The sequence below is a fragment of the Chiloscyllium punctatum genome, chromosome 8 (genome assembly GCF_047496795.1).
Source record: "Chiloscyllium punctatum isolate Juve2018m chromosome 8, sChiPun1.3, whole genome shotgun sequence".
In the NCBI taxonomy this organism is placed as follows: Eukaryota; Metazoa; Chordata; class Chondrichthyes; order Orectolobiformes; family Hemiscylliidae; genus Chiloscyllium; species Chiloscyllium punctatum.
In genome coordinates this window covers 71,219,355-71,237,568 of record NC_092746.1, presented here as the reverse complement: position 1 = coordinate 71,237,568, position 18,214 = coordinate 71,219,355, and the positions used below count along the sequence as shown (strand labels likewise).

General features: G+C 41.0%; 1 protein-coding gene across 1 annotated transcript in view; it reads left to right on the top strand.

Annotated features, from left to right (window-relative positions):
* Nucleotides 1-1,412: 1,412 nt before the first annotated feature.
* The window catches only part of tmeff1b (transmembrane protein with EGF-like and two follistatin-like domains 1b), a 228,004-nt gene continuing 211,202 nt past the window's right edge, over nucleotides 1,413-18,214 (top strand). The window contains exon 1 of the mRNA XM_072575758.1: nucleotides 1,413-2,043. Coding sequence (XP_072431859.1) covers nucleotides 1,872-2,043 — 172 coding nt within the window. The 5' untranslated portion in view covers nucleotides 1,413-1,871. The remainder of the gene's footprint in view (nucleotides 2,044-18,214) is intronic.

The following is an 18,214-nucleotide window of genomic DNA, read 5'->3' as shown; positions in this document are numbered from 1 at the left end:
CCTGAGACAAACGGGAGAGGCAATGAGATGTCTCAAAGGCTGAGCACGCTCGTCTAAAATGATTGAAGACACACAGATCTACAGATCGTAGATCATCAATCACTGGCTCAACCCGCATAATGAAGAGGGAACCTTCCAGGAGGAAAGAACACGCGGGGACATTTTGTGCTTGAGTGCCATCATTTTTGAATGAGACAGGACAACATGAATCCGAATGATAACCAATTTAAGTAAACAGAGTGATCCGATCAACAAAGGAGACCCCCACCCCCCCGCCTAAAGATCCCAACATGTTCATTCAACACTTCAGTTCCACCTCGTTTTCCTGAGATGAGCCTATTTACTGCTCCGTTCATTTACAGAAAACCGAACAGTTGTTATTTGTTCGAAATGAATCAATGTCTCTTATGCAAAATTAAAGCTTGCTGTTGAAACATTTCATGATAACAGGGATATGAGGTCATTTAATAATGTATAGGCAACATTTGCTTGTGAATTGTCTAAGAAATATCTTACTAACGTTTTATGGAGAAATCCCTAGCACTTTTTATTCGAAGCTGCCGGTTTGATATCCATCCATTCGTCTTCTTTATCTTAGCATCGTGGAGCTAACTGGAGTGGAAGATTGATGTCTGTGTTTGAAAATCAAATTCCATAACTAAAATCCTCAGCAATACGCACCATAAATGTGGATGGGTGAGGGGGGTGGGGGTGAGATTTGTGTACTGTACACAAATGTGTTTTCAGACATCGTTTTTATTGTGTGTGGATTTTTTTGTATCAATACTTTGGAAACTGAAATTTCCACGTTTTGCATCGTGCCATCTAATACCTATGAAGTGAAGTGCAGAGTTGGAAAAACTGCCTTTAAGCAAAGTCTCTATATATTGTACTGAATAAAGGTGATATAGAGTTCGGCACCGCATCCCCCTCTCACTCTTGTTTACAGTTTGTTCGGGTGCAGCCAGATATTGCGTCTGTTTCAACTCTGATTGATTGTTTCCAACAACACAGGGTTTTGTTTGCAGCAAGGAGGGATACAAATTCATCGGAGAGTTCATTTCCATTTACTATGCGTCAGCCATAAAAACAAAAGTCGGGAAAACGAGCGTATTTTTGGAGTTATTTCCAGTCACCCCTCTAATCGGGATGGGGGGGGGGCGGGGAGGGAGAAGGTGGCTTGAGAGGAGGCAAAATAAGTCAGAAAGGCGAGCAGGAGGATGAGGTTGGTGTGGATTGTTGTGGAGTGCTGTCAGATTGTCCATCTCTGTGTAATGTGTGCGCGGTGTCCCCACGGTCATGTGATGTCCCCCCCCCCCCCCCCAGCCCCTCGCCGCTGCTGCCGTCTCCTTTGTTGTTTCTGTAGCTCACTCCCACCCCCAGACCCTCCACCCATCCCGCCCCTCCAACACCACCACCACCCCCTTTCCCTGCAACCTCTCCTCCCATCAGAACCCGCCCGGGCGGCTCGCAGCAGCGGCGGGCAGCGAGAGAGAGAGAGAGAGAAAAGGAAATAAAACAACCGAACAACTCCTCGCATTGATTCAGAACCTTCACTATTCTCATCGAGGGAGGCTCTGAACAAGCTGTTTGCAAGGATTTGGAAGGAGCAGAGTGGGGGGGGGGAGGGAGAGAGAGAGAGAGAAGCTGCCGCTGGCTTTGTGCAGCAGTCAGAGAGAGAGAGAGAGGGGGAATGACCGGTCTGAGGAGCAGCAGGAGGAGGTGATGTTCCAGGAAGGACGACAGCTTCTTCCCGTGTGAGTGAGGAGCCGCCTGCCTGCCTCCTCCCTCCCACCCAGCCTCTCTCTCTCTCTCTCCCCCTTGCCTCCCTCCCTCCGTTCCTTCGCGGGTGTTCGCCTCGCGGTGTGGTCATGTTGGGGAGGTTGTGGTCCTCCCCGTGCCCCCTGCGCTTCTCGGCCGCCTCCCGGTGCCTCTGCTTTATCGCTGTCTTCGCGCTGAGCCGCCTGCCCGTGGTCCTGCTCGCCAACCCGCTCTCCAGCGCCGAGTGTCAAAGCGGCAAAGGCAAAGGAATAAACTGCTCAGGTGGGTCACAAACAAAGGATACCCCCTCCCCGGTCCGGGCAGAGCCTTGTGTGTGTGTGTGTGTAAAACAGCTCCAGAACAAAGAGGAAGAGGATTAGTTGAAACGTGTGCATCTGTTATTTCTCATTGCGGCTGTTTCTTTGTGTGTTGAACGGTTGTAGTTGTACACAGAGCAACGTTCTGGGAAAATGTGACAGATTGGATGGAGCACTTGGACACTTTGATATTGCCCAACTCCATTAGTATGCTCCACGGAGAGATGTGGCAGCGGCGGGGAGCAGGTGCATGAAGATGACATGGAGAACACCCTCACTCCCCAATTCTGTACATCCACAGCCCCATCCGTGCCCATCACCCCCTCTCCCACAGCCCCATCACTGTCCCACAGACCCATCACTGTCCCACAGCTCCATCACCCCTCCTCCCCGACAGCTCCATCACCCCCCTCCCCCCACAGCTCCATCACCCCCTCCCCCAAAGCCCCATCACCCCTCCTCCCCCACAGCTTCATCACTGTCCCACAGCTCCATCAGCCATCCCTCTCCCACAGCTCCATCACCCCCTCCCCCCACAGCTCCATTATGCCCTCCCCACAGCCCCATCACCCCTCCTCCCCCACAGCTCCATCACAGTCCCACAGCTCCAACGGCCATCCCTCTCCCACAGCTCCAACACCCTTCCCCCACAGCCCCATCACCCCGTCCCCCACAGCTCCATCGCCATCCCACAGCTCCATCAGCTACCTCCCTCACAGCACCAATACCCTCCCCCTCAGCTCCATCACTCCCCTCCCCCTCAGCTCCATCATCCCCTCCCCTACAGCTTCATTAGCCCCTCCCCAGCTCCATCACTCCCTCCCCCACAGCTCCATCACCCCCTCCCTCACAGCCCAATCACTCCCTCCCCCACAGCCCAATCACCCCCTCCCCCACAGCCCCATCACCCCTCCTCCCCCACAGCTCCATCACTGTCCCACAGCTCCATCAGCCATCCCTCTCCCACAGCTCCAACACCCCTCTCCCACAGCTCCATCACCCCCTCCCCCTCAGCTCCATCACCCCCTTCCCCAAAGCTCCATCATCCCCTCCCCTACAGCTTCATTAGCCCCTCCCCTCAGCTCCATCAACCCCTCCCCCATAAATCCATCTCCCCCTCCCCCAACTCCATCCTCCTCCTCTTCAGACCATCACCTTCCCCACATTCCAATCACTTCCTGGCCAGCAGCAATATTAAAACATGGAATATCCCCCAGGACTTCACATGACTTTCATCATTAAACATTTAACAAGGGTTTTTTTTGTTTAAAAAGGGCAGAAGCACTGACCAAAAATACGAGAAGCTTGAGATATTTGTAACAAAACCAGGAAATTGTAATATGTGTACTATTGGTGAAATCTTCAGGCTTTGACTTTTCACCATTTGGTTTTTGTAGATCCGTAAAGTGAAACTGGACTTTTCCCTTAGCACAGTTTAATTTAATTATCTTTAAAATTTGTGATATCATGGAACGCGTTTTCTGTCAAGCAGTTTTCCTTTAACAGACTGACGGTAAAAAAGAGAATCTTCCCACATCTCTTGTTGTGATGTGGTCTATACAGTGAAGATCGCAGAGCTGTCTTCACAATGAAGAACACTGCCTCTAATACTGAGATGTTTCCATATACACTCCGTTTCAACAGCTCAGCGATGAAGGTGAACTTGATAACAGCTTCACTCTGAGTGCAGAGCTGATCCCTTGTCTAGGACAACATGCTGAAATTCTTTTTACTTTCATGGCTGAGAATATATTCAATTTCTGGTTGTTTAAATATGTCTTACATAGTGCAGCAAATACTTGGAAAGTTGGGCTTGCTTGTTTAACAGTTTGAAGGCAGCATCTTGTAAAGAGAGGTGCACGTGATGAATTTTGTAACTTTACATGCTTGATCTGTGCAACATTCTGAAGTTAGGTATTGTTCCACACATACTTGTATTGGCCACTGCCTGATGGGAAAGAACCCATGGAAACACTCATTGCCATTTGTAGGTAATGTTTCATGAAACAGACCATTGTATGTGTTATTGCAGTTCTCTTAGGCAAAAAAGCTTTGCTAGTAAAAGGCAAGTTAACCTACCAGTTGTTTGTATCTGTCTCCTGTACTTTTGTTCTTGGAGAATGCTACTTCATAGAAGGTAGAATACAGGACCAGATCCTTTGGCCTGTTTTGTCTGTGCCAACCATGTTGCCATTCTAAACTAATCCCATTTACCTGTGATTGCTCCCTATCCCTCAATTCCTCCTGCCCGTTCAGGTATTTGTCTAAATGCCTCTTAAATATTGCTATTGTACCTGCTTCTATCATATCCCCTGGCAGTGCATTCCAGGCATCTTAAAGAACTTGTCTCACACATCTCCTTTAAACTTTCACCCCTCACTTTAAACCTATGCCCCTAGTATTTGACAATTTCAACCTGGGAAAAATGCTCCAAGTCTCCACCCTATCCATGCCTCTAATAGCTTTATATATTTCTATACGTTTGTCCCTCAGTCTCTGATACTCCAGCAAAAAACAATCCAAGTTTGTCCAACAGCTCCTTATTGCTAATGTACTGCTGTCCAGGCAACATCCTGGTGAACCTCTTTTGTACCCTCTCCAAAGCCTCCACATCCAGTAGTGTGGTGACCATAATTGCACACAATACTCCAAATGTGATAAAACTAAAGTTATATATGTAGCCCACTTGACTGTTGTAACAAACTTCTTCGCTACCTCAGATACTTGGATTCATTATTTTAACATTTACCAAAGATTTTCTTTAACCCCTTTTTAGAATTCTAATCTGCCTTACTTACGCATATCCAAGGATCAAAAAGTAATCAAGAATCCACAGGCCAGGAATACACACTTCCTCAATAGTCCATTTTCTCCAAAGATAACAGTAGGTTATTGAATTGGATTTTAATTAACATTCAACTGGTATAATGCAATTTGCAGCAGTCTTGATATGGTGAATAAATTTCTTTGGGAAATAGTAATGAAGTTTTAGGGGTTTAACTGTGCACATTAAAAAGCTACTACATGCTACATTGGTTCTGTCTGTAATTGATATATTTTCTAATTGAGAAATCTGTTATCACCAAGGATGAAAATAGGAAGATAACCAGGGAATCAGGATGGGGTGACTAGTTGATACCAGAATGTAGCTTTTGATTGGCAAATTTGTGTAGCCACAGCGTTAGGTGAGAGGGAAGAGAGAAGGTAGAGGTCTCAAGCCTTGAGCAAAATAAGTTGCTCGTGGTGTTCCATTGAAAATCCTAAATTTAATACAGGAAACATACAGGGAAAAGCATTAAGTTATAATACAGCATACTGGCAATTTAGAAGGATCACTTTAATGAGATTAAAGGAGCAATCATTATCCCTATATTGATGAAGGTAAATGCTTCTACTGCAGACATAGATTAGAGATAGAGGGAGAGATGAGTCAAATGACAAGACTTTTCATACAGAAACAACCTCGTAAAAATGGAAATAGCATTCAGGATTAGGACATGAATCTCCTAAAGAGTTAAGGAACAAACATATTTCTTGAAAGTAGTTTAAGGAATGAAGAAGTAATGGGTCCACCTGAAGTCATAGAAAGAGCTAACAATATTAGTACATTAAAAAATGAAAGAAGTAAGAGGTGCTAGATCACAATATAGAGATAGTGTTCATCCCTCATCCCTATTATCAGGTGAGAGCAATGCATTAAGCATTCTGAAAAATCACAAAATTTAACTTTATTACACATTCATACTCTTGATTCTCCACCCTGCCATTTTCATTATTGTCTGCAGATGGGTGACCCAGGTGTCCATCAGTTTCTGAGGAGGTTTACTTGAATTAGTGTCTTAATTTTAAGGATCCAGTGAGTGGCATGTGAACTGCACATGCTCCTCATGTTAGTACTAGCATGGAATGGTTCAATCAGTGATTATTAAAAGGATCGCTGAAAGCCATTTCAAAATCAGGCAAAGTTCTTGTTTATGTTACAGATTATTGAGGGGATGCCATTGCCAAGTCGATGGCCTTCCAATGTGAAAACTGACCCCAAACATTTTACAGCTTACTTAACCCACTCTGCCTATGACAACTGTTCAACTGAAGCTGTCTAATCCTAGCCATTTGTCAATTCCCTGTGTCCTTTCATACATTATTATAAAGGTTATTGGATAGACTTGAGAGAGTTAAGAGGAAACTGACTTTGAAGAAGCGAAAGAAACAAGATATTGCTTTCTGATCTGAATTATGAAACCTAGGGCAGGCCCACTTTGAAAGCAGTGCACCATGTGATTGCACACGCATTATTCATGTGCTATACATGTAATATCATTCTCACATCTAAAACCTTTTTTATAAATCATTTTAAAGAAGAGGTGTCAAATCTGACTGTGGATGGCCTACAAAATTATTACCTTTGTTTAAAATTATGATCCATTATGCGATTATGTTGCTTTTCCAAATGCAGAAATTCAAAATATTGTGTTGTATACATCCTTCAGAAAATAACAGACTGTAGAGTCTGACAGCTATGCAAGGAAAGAAGAAAAACACAGAGGGAGAAGCAGAAGAGAACAGAAGAAAGAGTTGAGGAAATCTGATAATTAGGAAACCAGAAGAGGAGAAATAGAGAAATAAGGATAACGACTAGTGTCAGCCGACATGACTAAGAGGCAAACAATACTCAGTTTCTTATAAAATGCAACAATGTAGGAAATCAGCTAAAATTATTGTACAAAATAGAGAAGGACAGAAATAATGATCTATTCATGTTACATGTGAAGGAAAGTAAAACACTTTATTCCTGCCCATCTTGATAATGAATTTTGAGTGGCAAATAAAGGAATGGAGGTATAGGTGAATGGCAGTATAGGTGAATGTTGATTAATGTGGAGGAACAGAAAAAGTAGGGGTTGAAATACATAATTGCTTAGTTTGTGATGTAGGTAAATGAAGCTCTTAAAGATCAATGGATTTTAGATTTTGTAAATGTAGGCATATGGTACCCAAACTAAAAGGAATATTTTTTACATGGGCATTAGAACACAGTTAGTGTGTTGTGTAGTATTTGGTATTGTATTGTAGAAAAAAATAAGTAATATAGAAGATAATGCAAAAAAAGTATTTACAAATATACCAGGAACAGGAAACCCTACTTATTTGGAAAGTCCTTAAATACTAGGACAGTGAAAGCAAACAAGATAGCAATAGAGATTTTGTTTTAAATTATGAAGTGTTTTGATAAGATGATGAGGCAAAGTCTATTTCTTTCTGGATGGCTGCATATTGCCTAGTGATTATAATTGAAAATTGTCATTTCAAGAATAAGGATGTAAGTTTGGAAAAATACTTTGTACAGAGATTTGTTAGAGCATGGAAGGTTTTGCCACAGGGAGTAGTTGAGGTAGAGACCATTACATATTTTAGGTAAATAACAGATAAATACTTGAAGCGAAGGAAGATATATGGCTATGGGGAAAGAGCAGTGTAGTTGAATTAGATTTTGATTGTTTTTGTAAAGAAATAACTTTAAAAAACTTATCAAAAGCACTAAAAAAGGTAACTACTGGATCTTATGATGTGTAATTATAGTCTTATTAACTTCGTCATGCATACCTCCCTCACCAAACTACTAGGTTCTGATTGAACAGAATCTCCATTTTCTGTGCAATTAATCTTTATGACCCTTCACCTTAGTAACAGATTCTTAGATTAAAACAAACTTCATTGTGGATCTGACCTGTTCTTATCCAGGTGGTGAATATATCTTGACACCATATGTGGGCGGCACGGTGGCACAGTGGTTAGCTCTGCTGCCTCACAGTGCCAGAGATCTGGGTTCAATTCCCGCCTCTGGCGACTGGCTGTGTGGAGTTTGCACAGTCTGCATGGGTTTCCTCCAGGTGCTCCAGTTTCCTCCCACAGTCCAAAGATGTACAGGTTAGGTGAAGGGATAATTGTATGGGTGGGTGGCGGGTTGGTGTGGACTTGTTGGGCCGAAGGACCTGTTTCCACACTGTAAGTAATTTAAACATATTAGCATGCTTCTCCATAAGCTACACCTAGTGCAGCTGCGAACCAAGATTTGAATGCCCCTCAAAGGCACTCAGACTAATAGAAAAGGGGAAAAGGACTGATAATGTAGGCCTTGGATCCTTTTAGTTTTAGAAAACTAAATATTTCTAGGGCAACAAGGCCAAGTAGATCATCTTGTTTAGTAAATGTAATATTATGGCTTTTTAAACAAGGTTGTTATAAAGCAACTTCAAAAACCACACAAAACCAGGTTATAATCCAACAGGTTTATTTGGAAGCATTAGCTTTTGGAGCACTACTGCCTCTCCTCAACACTGGCTCCTCCACGTCATAAAATAACTTAACATTCGATCTCTCCTAAGTAATATTACAGGAGATTCCCCAATAATAATTCATCCATTCTGATTATATTGTAGTGCAGTATGGAAAGTAATAAATACAGGCAGCACAAAATGTTAGTATTTTGACAAATATAGCCAGAGTTGCATCATTGGGTCCCAGTTGCTCAATTCCTTTTTATCCAAGATCCTGGTTGCGATTGGCCAATCCCAGACCATAACTGCCAGTTCGTCCTGTAGATATCGCATGATGCTACATCGCTCAGTCTCCACACACTCAAAGAGACACAACTGGGAGTTCATTGTAACCTTGCCCATTGGGTGAGTTCCGGTTGGACACCTACTTTGTATCTGGTCTGATTTTACTCTTTATTAGCTCCACTTAAAATTCATCCCCAGAATTCCTTCAGGTATCAGAAACTTGGAGTCCTCAATTCTTAAGTTCAGCAAAAAAAAAAGAAAAAGGAGAGAAAGATGTACCAAGTGCCAGACGGAGAGAGAGAGAAAAATATCCAAGGAGAGAGACGGTAATGCAGGCAAACCGATCTCAAGGCATAGAGTAGAGAATAGATGGGATAAGTAGAGACTTCGGCAGTAGAAATTTTAATCAAATTTATTTAACTTTATTTTAGCTCTGTTTAACTGGACGGACTTTGAGTGGGTTAAAATGAAGTCGTCAGAGTCAGAAACAAACTAGGCACAAAGTGGCAAATATATATGAAAGGTATACCAGGAAAGAGAGATAAGACGAAAAAAAGCACAGATAAAGGGAGTTATGACAAAATTAACATAAAGAGAGGGATACAATCTAATGACTTCCTTTTTTTTGTTGAACAACACCAGTGGAGGTAACTTCAGAACTATGATATCTCCATACTTCCCAGCCTCAAAATGGGTAGACTTCCATCTTTCTCAGCCTGGAGAAAATCCAGTGCTATTTTTAAAGGGGCCCTATGAAGTACATTTGAAGACCTTTCTGTTTCAGGTGATAGAACATTTCAAGTTGTAAATTGGAAATGCAAGATCCCAATTACCAGTAGCGTACAGTTTGATCACTTGTACAGGCAATAGAAGGGAACAATAGGTTGGAATGATTTTGTAAGGATGTTCCCACAAAATTAATCTGAGTTGCTGCTTTAATTGGCAGCCAGTTATCAAACACCTCCCCTACCCCCCAACTCTCCACTGCTGCAAGCGTGACATCTTCCCTGCTACTTAGCTTTCTACCAGGCTTTTTAATTGATATCAATAGACCTGATTCCAGGAGCTTCATCTGAACACTTGTTTGGTAACCCATAACTCACCAGTCCAATTAACAAGGCTGTGACTGAAACCTATGCCAGTGCTGGCCTAGGTGCAGTAATAGACTGTACCTTCTTCAACTCAAAATTGACAGCATTGGACCCTTCAAAATGTAATTTCACCACTCCCAAATTGTATAAAACAACAGAATCCATACAACGGACTAAACTCTGTAAGCTAATTCCAGGAAGCAATTGAGTTTTCTAAATCTTACAAGTGTAAGATTCATGATTTATTTGAACCTTTTGATTTACTTATAGGATCTATTATCTGTATATAAATATTTTGTCAGTTTTAGATTTCTTTGTGTCATGTACAAGGTGAATATTAGGCAGTGTTTCATTTCATTAGAGGGAGGTCAGCAGACCATGCTATGCATTGAATAAAATTCATTAACCATCCTTCAGTAATGTATCATTCACCACTTATTCTCGCTGAGCTCACACATAATAAATTTAGACAAGATCAAATGCATAAAAAAATTCACCCCAGTATGATTGACTATAAATACATTAGTTGCATTTCCTCAAATATTCTTTAAGATACATTTTTACAAGTGTTTTATTTTTGTAGCATTGCTAAAGTTAAATAATTCTGTTTCTAATCCTCTGAATATGAATCTTCTAGCGTCTGTTCACTATTGCGTTTTATTCGTTTTTGGTTTTACAGTGAAAGATACATAACAGTGAATGGATAAGAGATTGATGGTGCTTTGTATTACTTCTCATTTGTTATAGTAAAATAGGGATGGTCAGCATATTTCTACTGAGTTTTTATTTCCAGGTTTTGTTTTGTCCATAACACTTCTGTTCACAGCTTCAGTTCCTTTAAAGTGTAACTGTTCTGTGAATGTTTAATTGTCAAAATGGATTCTTGTGGTCACAGTGCAGCTGGCACCAGATTATCTGGGAATTGAGTAATTTAGAAAAATGCTAATTGCATATGCAGGCCTTCTGTCTTTTTTCCAGATACCTGTGGGTGCAAAAAGTGATTGATCAGATTTGAACTAGTTGTTGAAATTATGTTATGATTATCCTGTTGGGATGAATCACTTGAAATGAGCATCATTAATCTTTTACAGTTGCTCACCATGCATTAAAATGTTTAACCTTTTCTCTGTTATCTAATGCTAATGAAAACCTAGTGATAGGATAACCATGTGAAAAGAAAATATTTTGGAAATTTTGTTTAACACCATGTGCCCTAGACAAATGGGCACATTTTATTAATGGAAAAAAAAGTTTTAAAATCAGTGCAGGAAGTTGATTGTCATGTGCAAAGGCTTGGAATTTTTAATTATATTTGCCACAGCAAAACATTTGATAAGTAAATATAAAACTGATAAAAGATTGTTCATTTCTATTAGCACGTGTAATATAGGTATGTGCAAATTTGTTTCACTCACTAAACCCATGTGTTTTTGTAGTGGATTTGAAGGCCTCACTTAGGTAATAAATAATATGCTTTGCAATTTCATTTATTGAAATAATTTGTGCAAAATTTCAAAATAGTGATTTCAAGTAGAGCACTAAATATACTGATTCTGTCTGGTGAAAAAAAATACATTTTATCACAGCAAATCTTTGACATTAGTTGCCTAAGGATACATCATTGAGAAAACAGTAATAACTAAAATGAAAAGGTAAAACATGTGAAAAGTTGCTTCAAAGTCAAAAATCAATACATAGCTAACATGGAATTTGTAGTACTTGGTGGCATTTAGGGATTTAATTGAGTTGCTGGAGGAACTTGGTCTTCACATGTCCAACAGAGATAAAACATTGTTGTAAATGATAGTCTAGTACTCATGTTCCACTACCTTTAATGCAAGAAAGGTATAATTGAAGAAAAGTTAGTACAGATTAGCCAACCTTGAGTTGTTCATTAGAATTTTTGCTCTTGGCTATAATTGTCATTGTCAAATGTATTTTTGTTTCTACTAATACTGTCTAGAGCAACTTGGTTGAATATTTCAGATATTCCTTGACATGTTATGAATTTATTTTCTATGTACACTTGGCCTATTGACTGAATGACCATGTGTAAGCATATTATTTTGACTGGAAGAATATATTTTCCCAGTATTGCAAATGATATAATGGAAATGTTTCTGATTATTTGTAAAGTTGGTGCTTTTTAAAATGTATTCATAAGATGTGGGTGCACTGGCTAAGTTAACATTCATTGTCAATATGGTGATTGTAACAAGGTCAGCCAGGTGAACCTCAAAAAATATGAGTTCCCTGATTGGAGCTGTGAATCTGGTTCAATCAGGGAGCCCTGGCTGACAGATATAAACAGGAGTGCCAGTGGTTCCATTCATTCTGAGAGCTGGCTCTTGGGGAGGTGGATCAGTGTCAAGGATTCTCCGTGTGTAAAGAAAAGGTGATTATTGACAGGGTGCCAACCTCTGTGGTATTATTTCAGCCTATTCCTAAATGCCCTTGATCTGCTTTCTTGAACTTCTGCAATTCATTTGGTGTAGGCTCACCTCTAATGTGGTTAGGGAGGAGGTTCCAGGATTTTGACACAGCAACAGTGAAGGAATGGTTATATGCTTACAAATTAGGATGGTGTGTGGCTTTGAGAGAGTAGTGTTCCCATCTGTTTGATACCCTTGTCCATCTAGGTGGCAGAACTCACAAGTTTGGGAGATGCTATCTGAGGAGACTTGGTGATTTGTAGCAATGCACCTATATGTACTATTTTACATCAATTATGGTGGGAGTGAATGTTGAAGACATTAGGTTAGCTGCCAGTCAAACAGACTGCTTTGATACTGACTGTTTTGTGTGTTTTTTGATTAGATTAGATTAGATTACATACAGTGTGGAAACAGGCCCTTCGGCCCAACAAGCCCACACCGACCCGCCGAAGCGCAACCCACCCAGAACCATTCTGCTACATTTATCCCTTCACCTAACACTATGGGCAATTTAGCATGGCCAATTCACCTAACCTACACATTTTTGGTCTGTGGGAGGAAACCGGAGCACCTGGAGGAAACCCACGCAGACACGGGGAGAACATGCAAACTCCACACAGTCAGTTGCCTGAGGCGGGAATTGAACCCAGGTCTCTAGTGCTGTGAGGCAGCAGTGCTAACCACTGTGCCACTCATGCAGGAAGATGTGTTGTATTCCATCAAACTCATGACTTGTACCTGGTAGATGGTGAACAAGCTTTGAGCAATAAGGAAGTAGGGTACTCACTGTAGAATTCCCAGTTTCTTACCTGTATTTGTAGCCAAAGTATTATATGACTGGGCCAGTTCAGTTTCTGGTCAACTGTAACTATCAGGATATTGACAATGGGAGATTCACTCATAGCTTTGAATGTCAAAGGGTGATTATTAGGTTCCTTGTTGGAGATGTTTATTGCCCAGCACTTGTGTTGCACGATGTGAACTTACCACTAGTCAACCCAAGTCTGAATGTTGTCCGAATCTTGCTGCATTTGAACACGGATTGCTTCAGTTTCTGAAGAGTTGCGATTGGCGCTGAACTTCGTGAAATGATCAGTGAATATTCCCATTTTTGACCATACAATGGAGAGAAAGTCATTAGTGAAGCAGCTGAAGATGGTGTGCTTCGGACACTACACTAAGGAACTCCGACAGTGATCATGGAATCCCACAGTAAAGATAGAGGCCAGTTGGCCCATTGAGTCTGCACTGACCCTGCAAAGAGCATTCCACCTAGATCCAACACTATCCCCATAACCCCACATTTACAATGGCTTTCCCACCTAGGCGCAACTTAGTAAGGCCAATCCACCTAACCTGTACATCTTTGGACTATGGGAGGAAACTGGAGCATTCAGATGAAACCCACGCAGACATGGGGAGAAAGTGCAAACTCCACACAGACAGTCACTCAAGGCATGAATCAAATCCTGGCACTGTGAGGCAGTAGTGGTAACCACTGAGCCACCATGTATCCTTATGTCCTGGAGCTGAGATGATTAACTTCTAACAACCCCAACCATCTTTCCTTGTGCTGCACATGACTCCAACCATTGGAGAGATTTCCCCCTGATTCCCATTGACTCTAGATTTGCTGGGACTCCATGATGCTTGGTAAAGTGCCTTAAATTGAAGGGCAGTCACTCTCGTTTCCTGCTGAGCTCAGCCTTTTTGTTCATGTTTGGATCAAGGTTGTAATGAGGTCAGGAGCTCAGAAGGCCTGACAGAACCCAAAATGAACATCAGTTAGCAAGTTATTGTTGAGTAAGTGATGATTGATAACACAGTCAACAACATTTTGCATCACTTTACTGATGTTTGAGAGAAGACTGATAGACGGTATTTGACTGCACTGGATTTGTCTGATTTTTGTGCATACGACATGCCTGGGTATTTTTCCACGTGCCGCATAAGTGTCTGTGCTCTAATTGACCTGGAACCACTGGGCTAGGGGCACTATTAATGGCAAGACTGTTGGGCTTAAATATAATCTAATGACTGTGGGATTGCTGAGCTGTGTGTTGCATTCTGCTTTTGCTGCATGGGATTCTTGGGGCTAAGTGGCCTCTTGCTGTTCCTGTATACCAAATAAAATTAGAAATTTAAACCAAATAGTTGGAAAAATATCTGGGAAATACCTCTCTGACACAGTCATTGCATGTGTCAGCAATCTTTTCCGTTGTTCTTGGATTCTCTTGGAACCAAAACACTTCCTAACATCCAATTTATTTGCAATTGGAAAACCCTAGAATTGAGGTCCTTCATACCTTGTCTCACTAATACAACCTAGTTTCTTCATTATTTTGTAAACCATGATGAAATCACCCTCAGGTTTTTTGCTTTTCTGAAATATATAGACCCAGTGCTTTATATTCATCTGAATAACCTGATAGATTTTAAACTGTAAATCAATCATGTCTTCTTTCTCTTACATGTCCAAAGCCTCAATTGCCTCACCACGTGAGGATTTAATTGGACACAAATTTCTAAGTGAGTTCAAGCCTGGGTCTAATCCAGGATAAAATGATATGTTCTGGGATGAATTAAGTAGAATGATGTGGAGAAGTGTAGCGTGACAGTTCCAGCAATTCAAGATGGCTGAAGGCACAGCCACTCTAGTGTTTGGGCAAAGTTTGGAGTTAACAAAGACACGGATAAGGACTTGACTAGTTGATGGGTGCTGACATAATAACACGGTAATGGTAGTAGGTGCCTTGGTGATGAAAATGAAATTGTGTCATAAACTGAACTTAGGGTCAAATTAAGCACTGAGGTAATGAACAGTCAGATTCAGACCTAAGACAGTGATCAGCAAGTCCAGGTTCATTTAAACAGCACTGCTTAAGGTATGAAATCTCTTTTATGATAAAGAAACATCAGTGATTCTGGCAACTGGGCATCCTAACATTTAAAAATGCACCACATTTTTTTGGATTATATCTATGTAATGTCATTTTAATTTGTTGCCACAGTTTGTTCTTCCTTTCTTGTATTCTTTCCCTCTACCTTTTATTTTGCTTTGCAGTTTCTACCAGAAAGTAGTTCCTAAACTTTCTTGTTAATTTGCATGCACCCTTTGATTATTTGTATACCATTAATTCATATTTTACTATTCTCATAGACACGCAAATTCCTTTCTTTCTTCCAGTTCAGTGTATTCATCTGCAACTTCTCCAATATAAAACTGACAATCCCAAAATATTTAATTTAAATTCCACTGAAAATGTGTCTGGAGCAATGTTTCTCATGAAAAAACATCTTTCATGACTACTGATGCATCATCTCATTTTATCAGCCATTGAAAGACTTTTTTTTTCACCATTTCTTTCACTGTCATGATGAAGGGCTTTCACCCGTGCAGGACAAATTTTAAACCTATGCTATAAAAGTCTAAAATCTGCTGGTGGATTTTTGGCAGCCATGAAACTTTTTTATAAAACCAAAATTCTGTGAAAGGTTTTATATCATATAATTTCTCTCCTATAGAGTGCATTTACTACAAACGCCCTCAATTTTGGTTATATTTTCCAGTGTAAAGTACATATTACACAAAAAAAGGTAAAGCCATCCTGGAAGAAACGAGTGATTTTCCCATTACCTTTAGCATTTTTTCAATGTACAAAGAAGACAACAAAACCTGTGTGACAGGAAAGTACACAGGATTATTTCTGCTGTTTCTCTTCCATTAAGTTGCACATCATTGGTCTGTCACTCTGCTCTTATATACTTGGACGCTCACTGCTTTTGACAGGATTATTCTACCAACTATTGCTGCAACTCTCATTTCAGTGAGGGCTTCTTGGGAGTGCACATAGCTTGTCACATGCTGAATACATTTTGATAATTATGGTGACAGGATAGTAGCAGAACAAAATGGAGCAAGGATGACTTGGGCACCATAAGCCTAGTTCCTACTTCGAGAAATAATGGAATAATGGGGTCCTTAGCATAAAATAGTCTAAACAGAAATATTTGGATATTACAAGGAGGCAAATGGCTCAATTTGATTGGTCACCAATTGGGTATGATGGAAGTCTGTCTTTAGTACACTGTAATTTGGTTCCATCAACTAGTGTGTTCATCACAATTCACAAATGACAAGACTTTGACATTGCTAGTGAGGAGATCCAGAAAGAAGCAATCTTCTTTGGTGCTTATCTTGTATATGAACATATCCACAGAATCATGTCTGGCAACCGAGTTCCCATCCTACTTCATAACATTTTCCTTCATCCATCTATCAAATCTAGTGTTTGAAGACTGAGGGGGTGAGGCTCCTCACTGTGGGGGAAATCTAACCCCCTTTTCAATTTACCAATTTGGGTGACGAAGATGCAGAAGAGGGATGAAAATAGGGAAAACTCCTGTTATCCTTTTGTCTTTCTACTGCATATCAAATCAACCCTCTCAAAATTTTGAGAAGATGAGCAGACACCTACAGGAAAAAAAATGCAGATTGAGTTTGTTTAAGTGCAGGACCTGAGCAAAGGAACGGTGGCAGGTTAATGTTTCAAGTCCAGTGTTCCTTTAAAGGGCCAGCCCTACTGTGTTTCTCCAGCACACTCTCTGTTTTTGTTTTATTCATAAGCTAAAACTGTAAAAGGGAGGTACAAGTTCAGAACCGGTGCAGATAGATAAGTTGAATGTCTTTGTTTGAGGGTTCATTGTGGGGACAGAAATGCTTCTTTAGGACCCACAAGATAGCATTGATTTTCCTTACCCTGAGATAATCCCCAAAACTAATTGTTTTTGCTGCCTCCCCCTGCTTCCAACACCTCAACAATAATGTGTTTCTATGGCAGCACCTTAAAACATCAAAAGGAGTTTCCCAGAACATCATCAAACATTTCAAAACTCCTTGCGAGTAGGATTGCCCAACCCTCCCAGAATGCCTAGGACCTAACTGGATTTATCATCAATCTCCTGCTGACATTTATAAATGATTGAAAAGATAAAAGAAAAAATATTCACTTTTAACCCTCCTTCGCACCTCTCTCTGGAAAAGAACAAATAGGTTTGTCACATCAACATAAATCCAAGTTAACAGAATTGTTTGGATCTTAGCTTTGCAATCCTGCCACGTCCAGTCTCCTTTGATTAGAATTATAGCTGGCTCAAAGGAAGACTGTTATAGTTGTTGGAGGTCGGTCATCGCAGCTCCAGGACATCTCTGCAGGAGTTCCTCAGGGTTGTGCTCTAGGCTCAACCATCTTCAGCTCTTTTATCAATGACTTTCCCCCATCATAAAGTCAGGAGTGAGAATGTTCAATGATGATTGTATAATGTTCAGCACCATTTACAACTTCTGTACTGAAGCAGTCCATTTTCAAATGCAGCAAGGCTTGGAAGAAAGTCCAGATTTGGGCTGATAATTGGCAGCTATTGTTGTTATCACACAAATGCCAGGCAATGACCATCTACAACAAGAAGGAATCTCAACACTGTCCCTTGACATTCAATAGTGTTACCATCACTGAATCCCTCAGCATCAACATCCTGGGGTTTTCCATTGACCAGAAGCTGAATTGGACCAGCCATACTGTCTGTGGTTACAAAAACTAGTCAGAGTCCAGGAAGTTTTGTGGTGTCTAACTCACCTTCTGACTGTTGAAAACCTGTCCATATTTACAAGGCACATGTCAGGAATGTGTTAGAATATACATAGTCACATGGCAGCAGTGAGCAAGCTCGTTAACAGAGACTGATCTAGGCTGGCCAACAAAGAGGAACCATAATTCTAATTCACTGCTGGACTACAAGCTCGGTTTATAAGGTGAACCATTTCAAATGGAATCGGTGATGAGGTGGAGCACATGGCTGTGGTAGTTTGTGTCATGATTAAAACAGTTAATTTTCGATACATCAAACAAATCTCAGTTTAATTAGATCCATCAGAGGCAAGGCAGATAGACAGAACTTTCTGTCACCATGCTGAGATCTCGCCGACAGGTAAAGGCTCCAGTTAAATGATCACTGCATTGGGAGGGCTGGCCAAGCACTTCCCCACA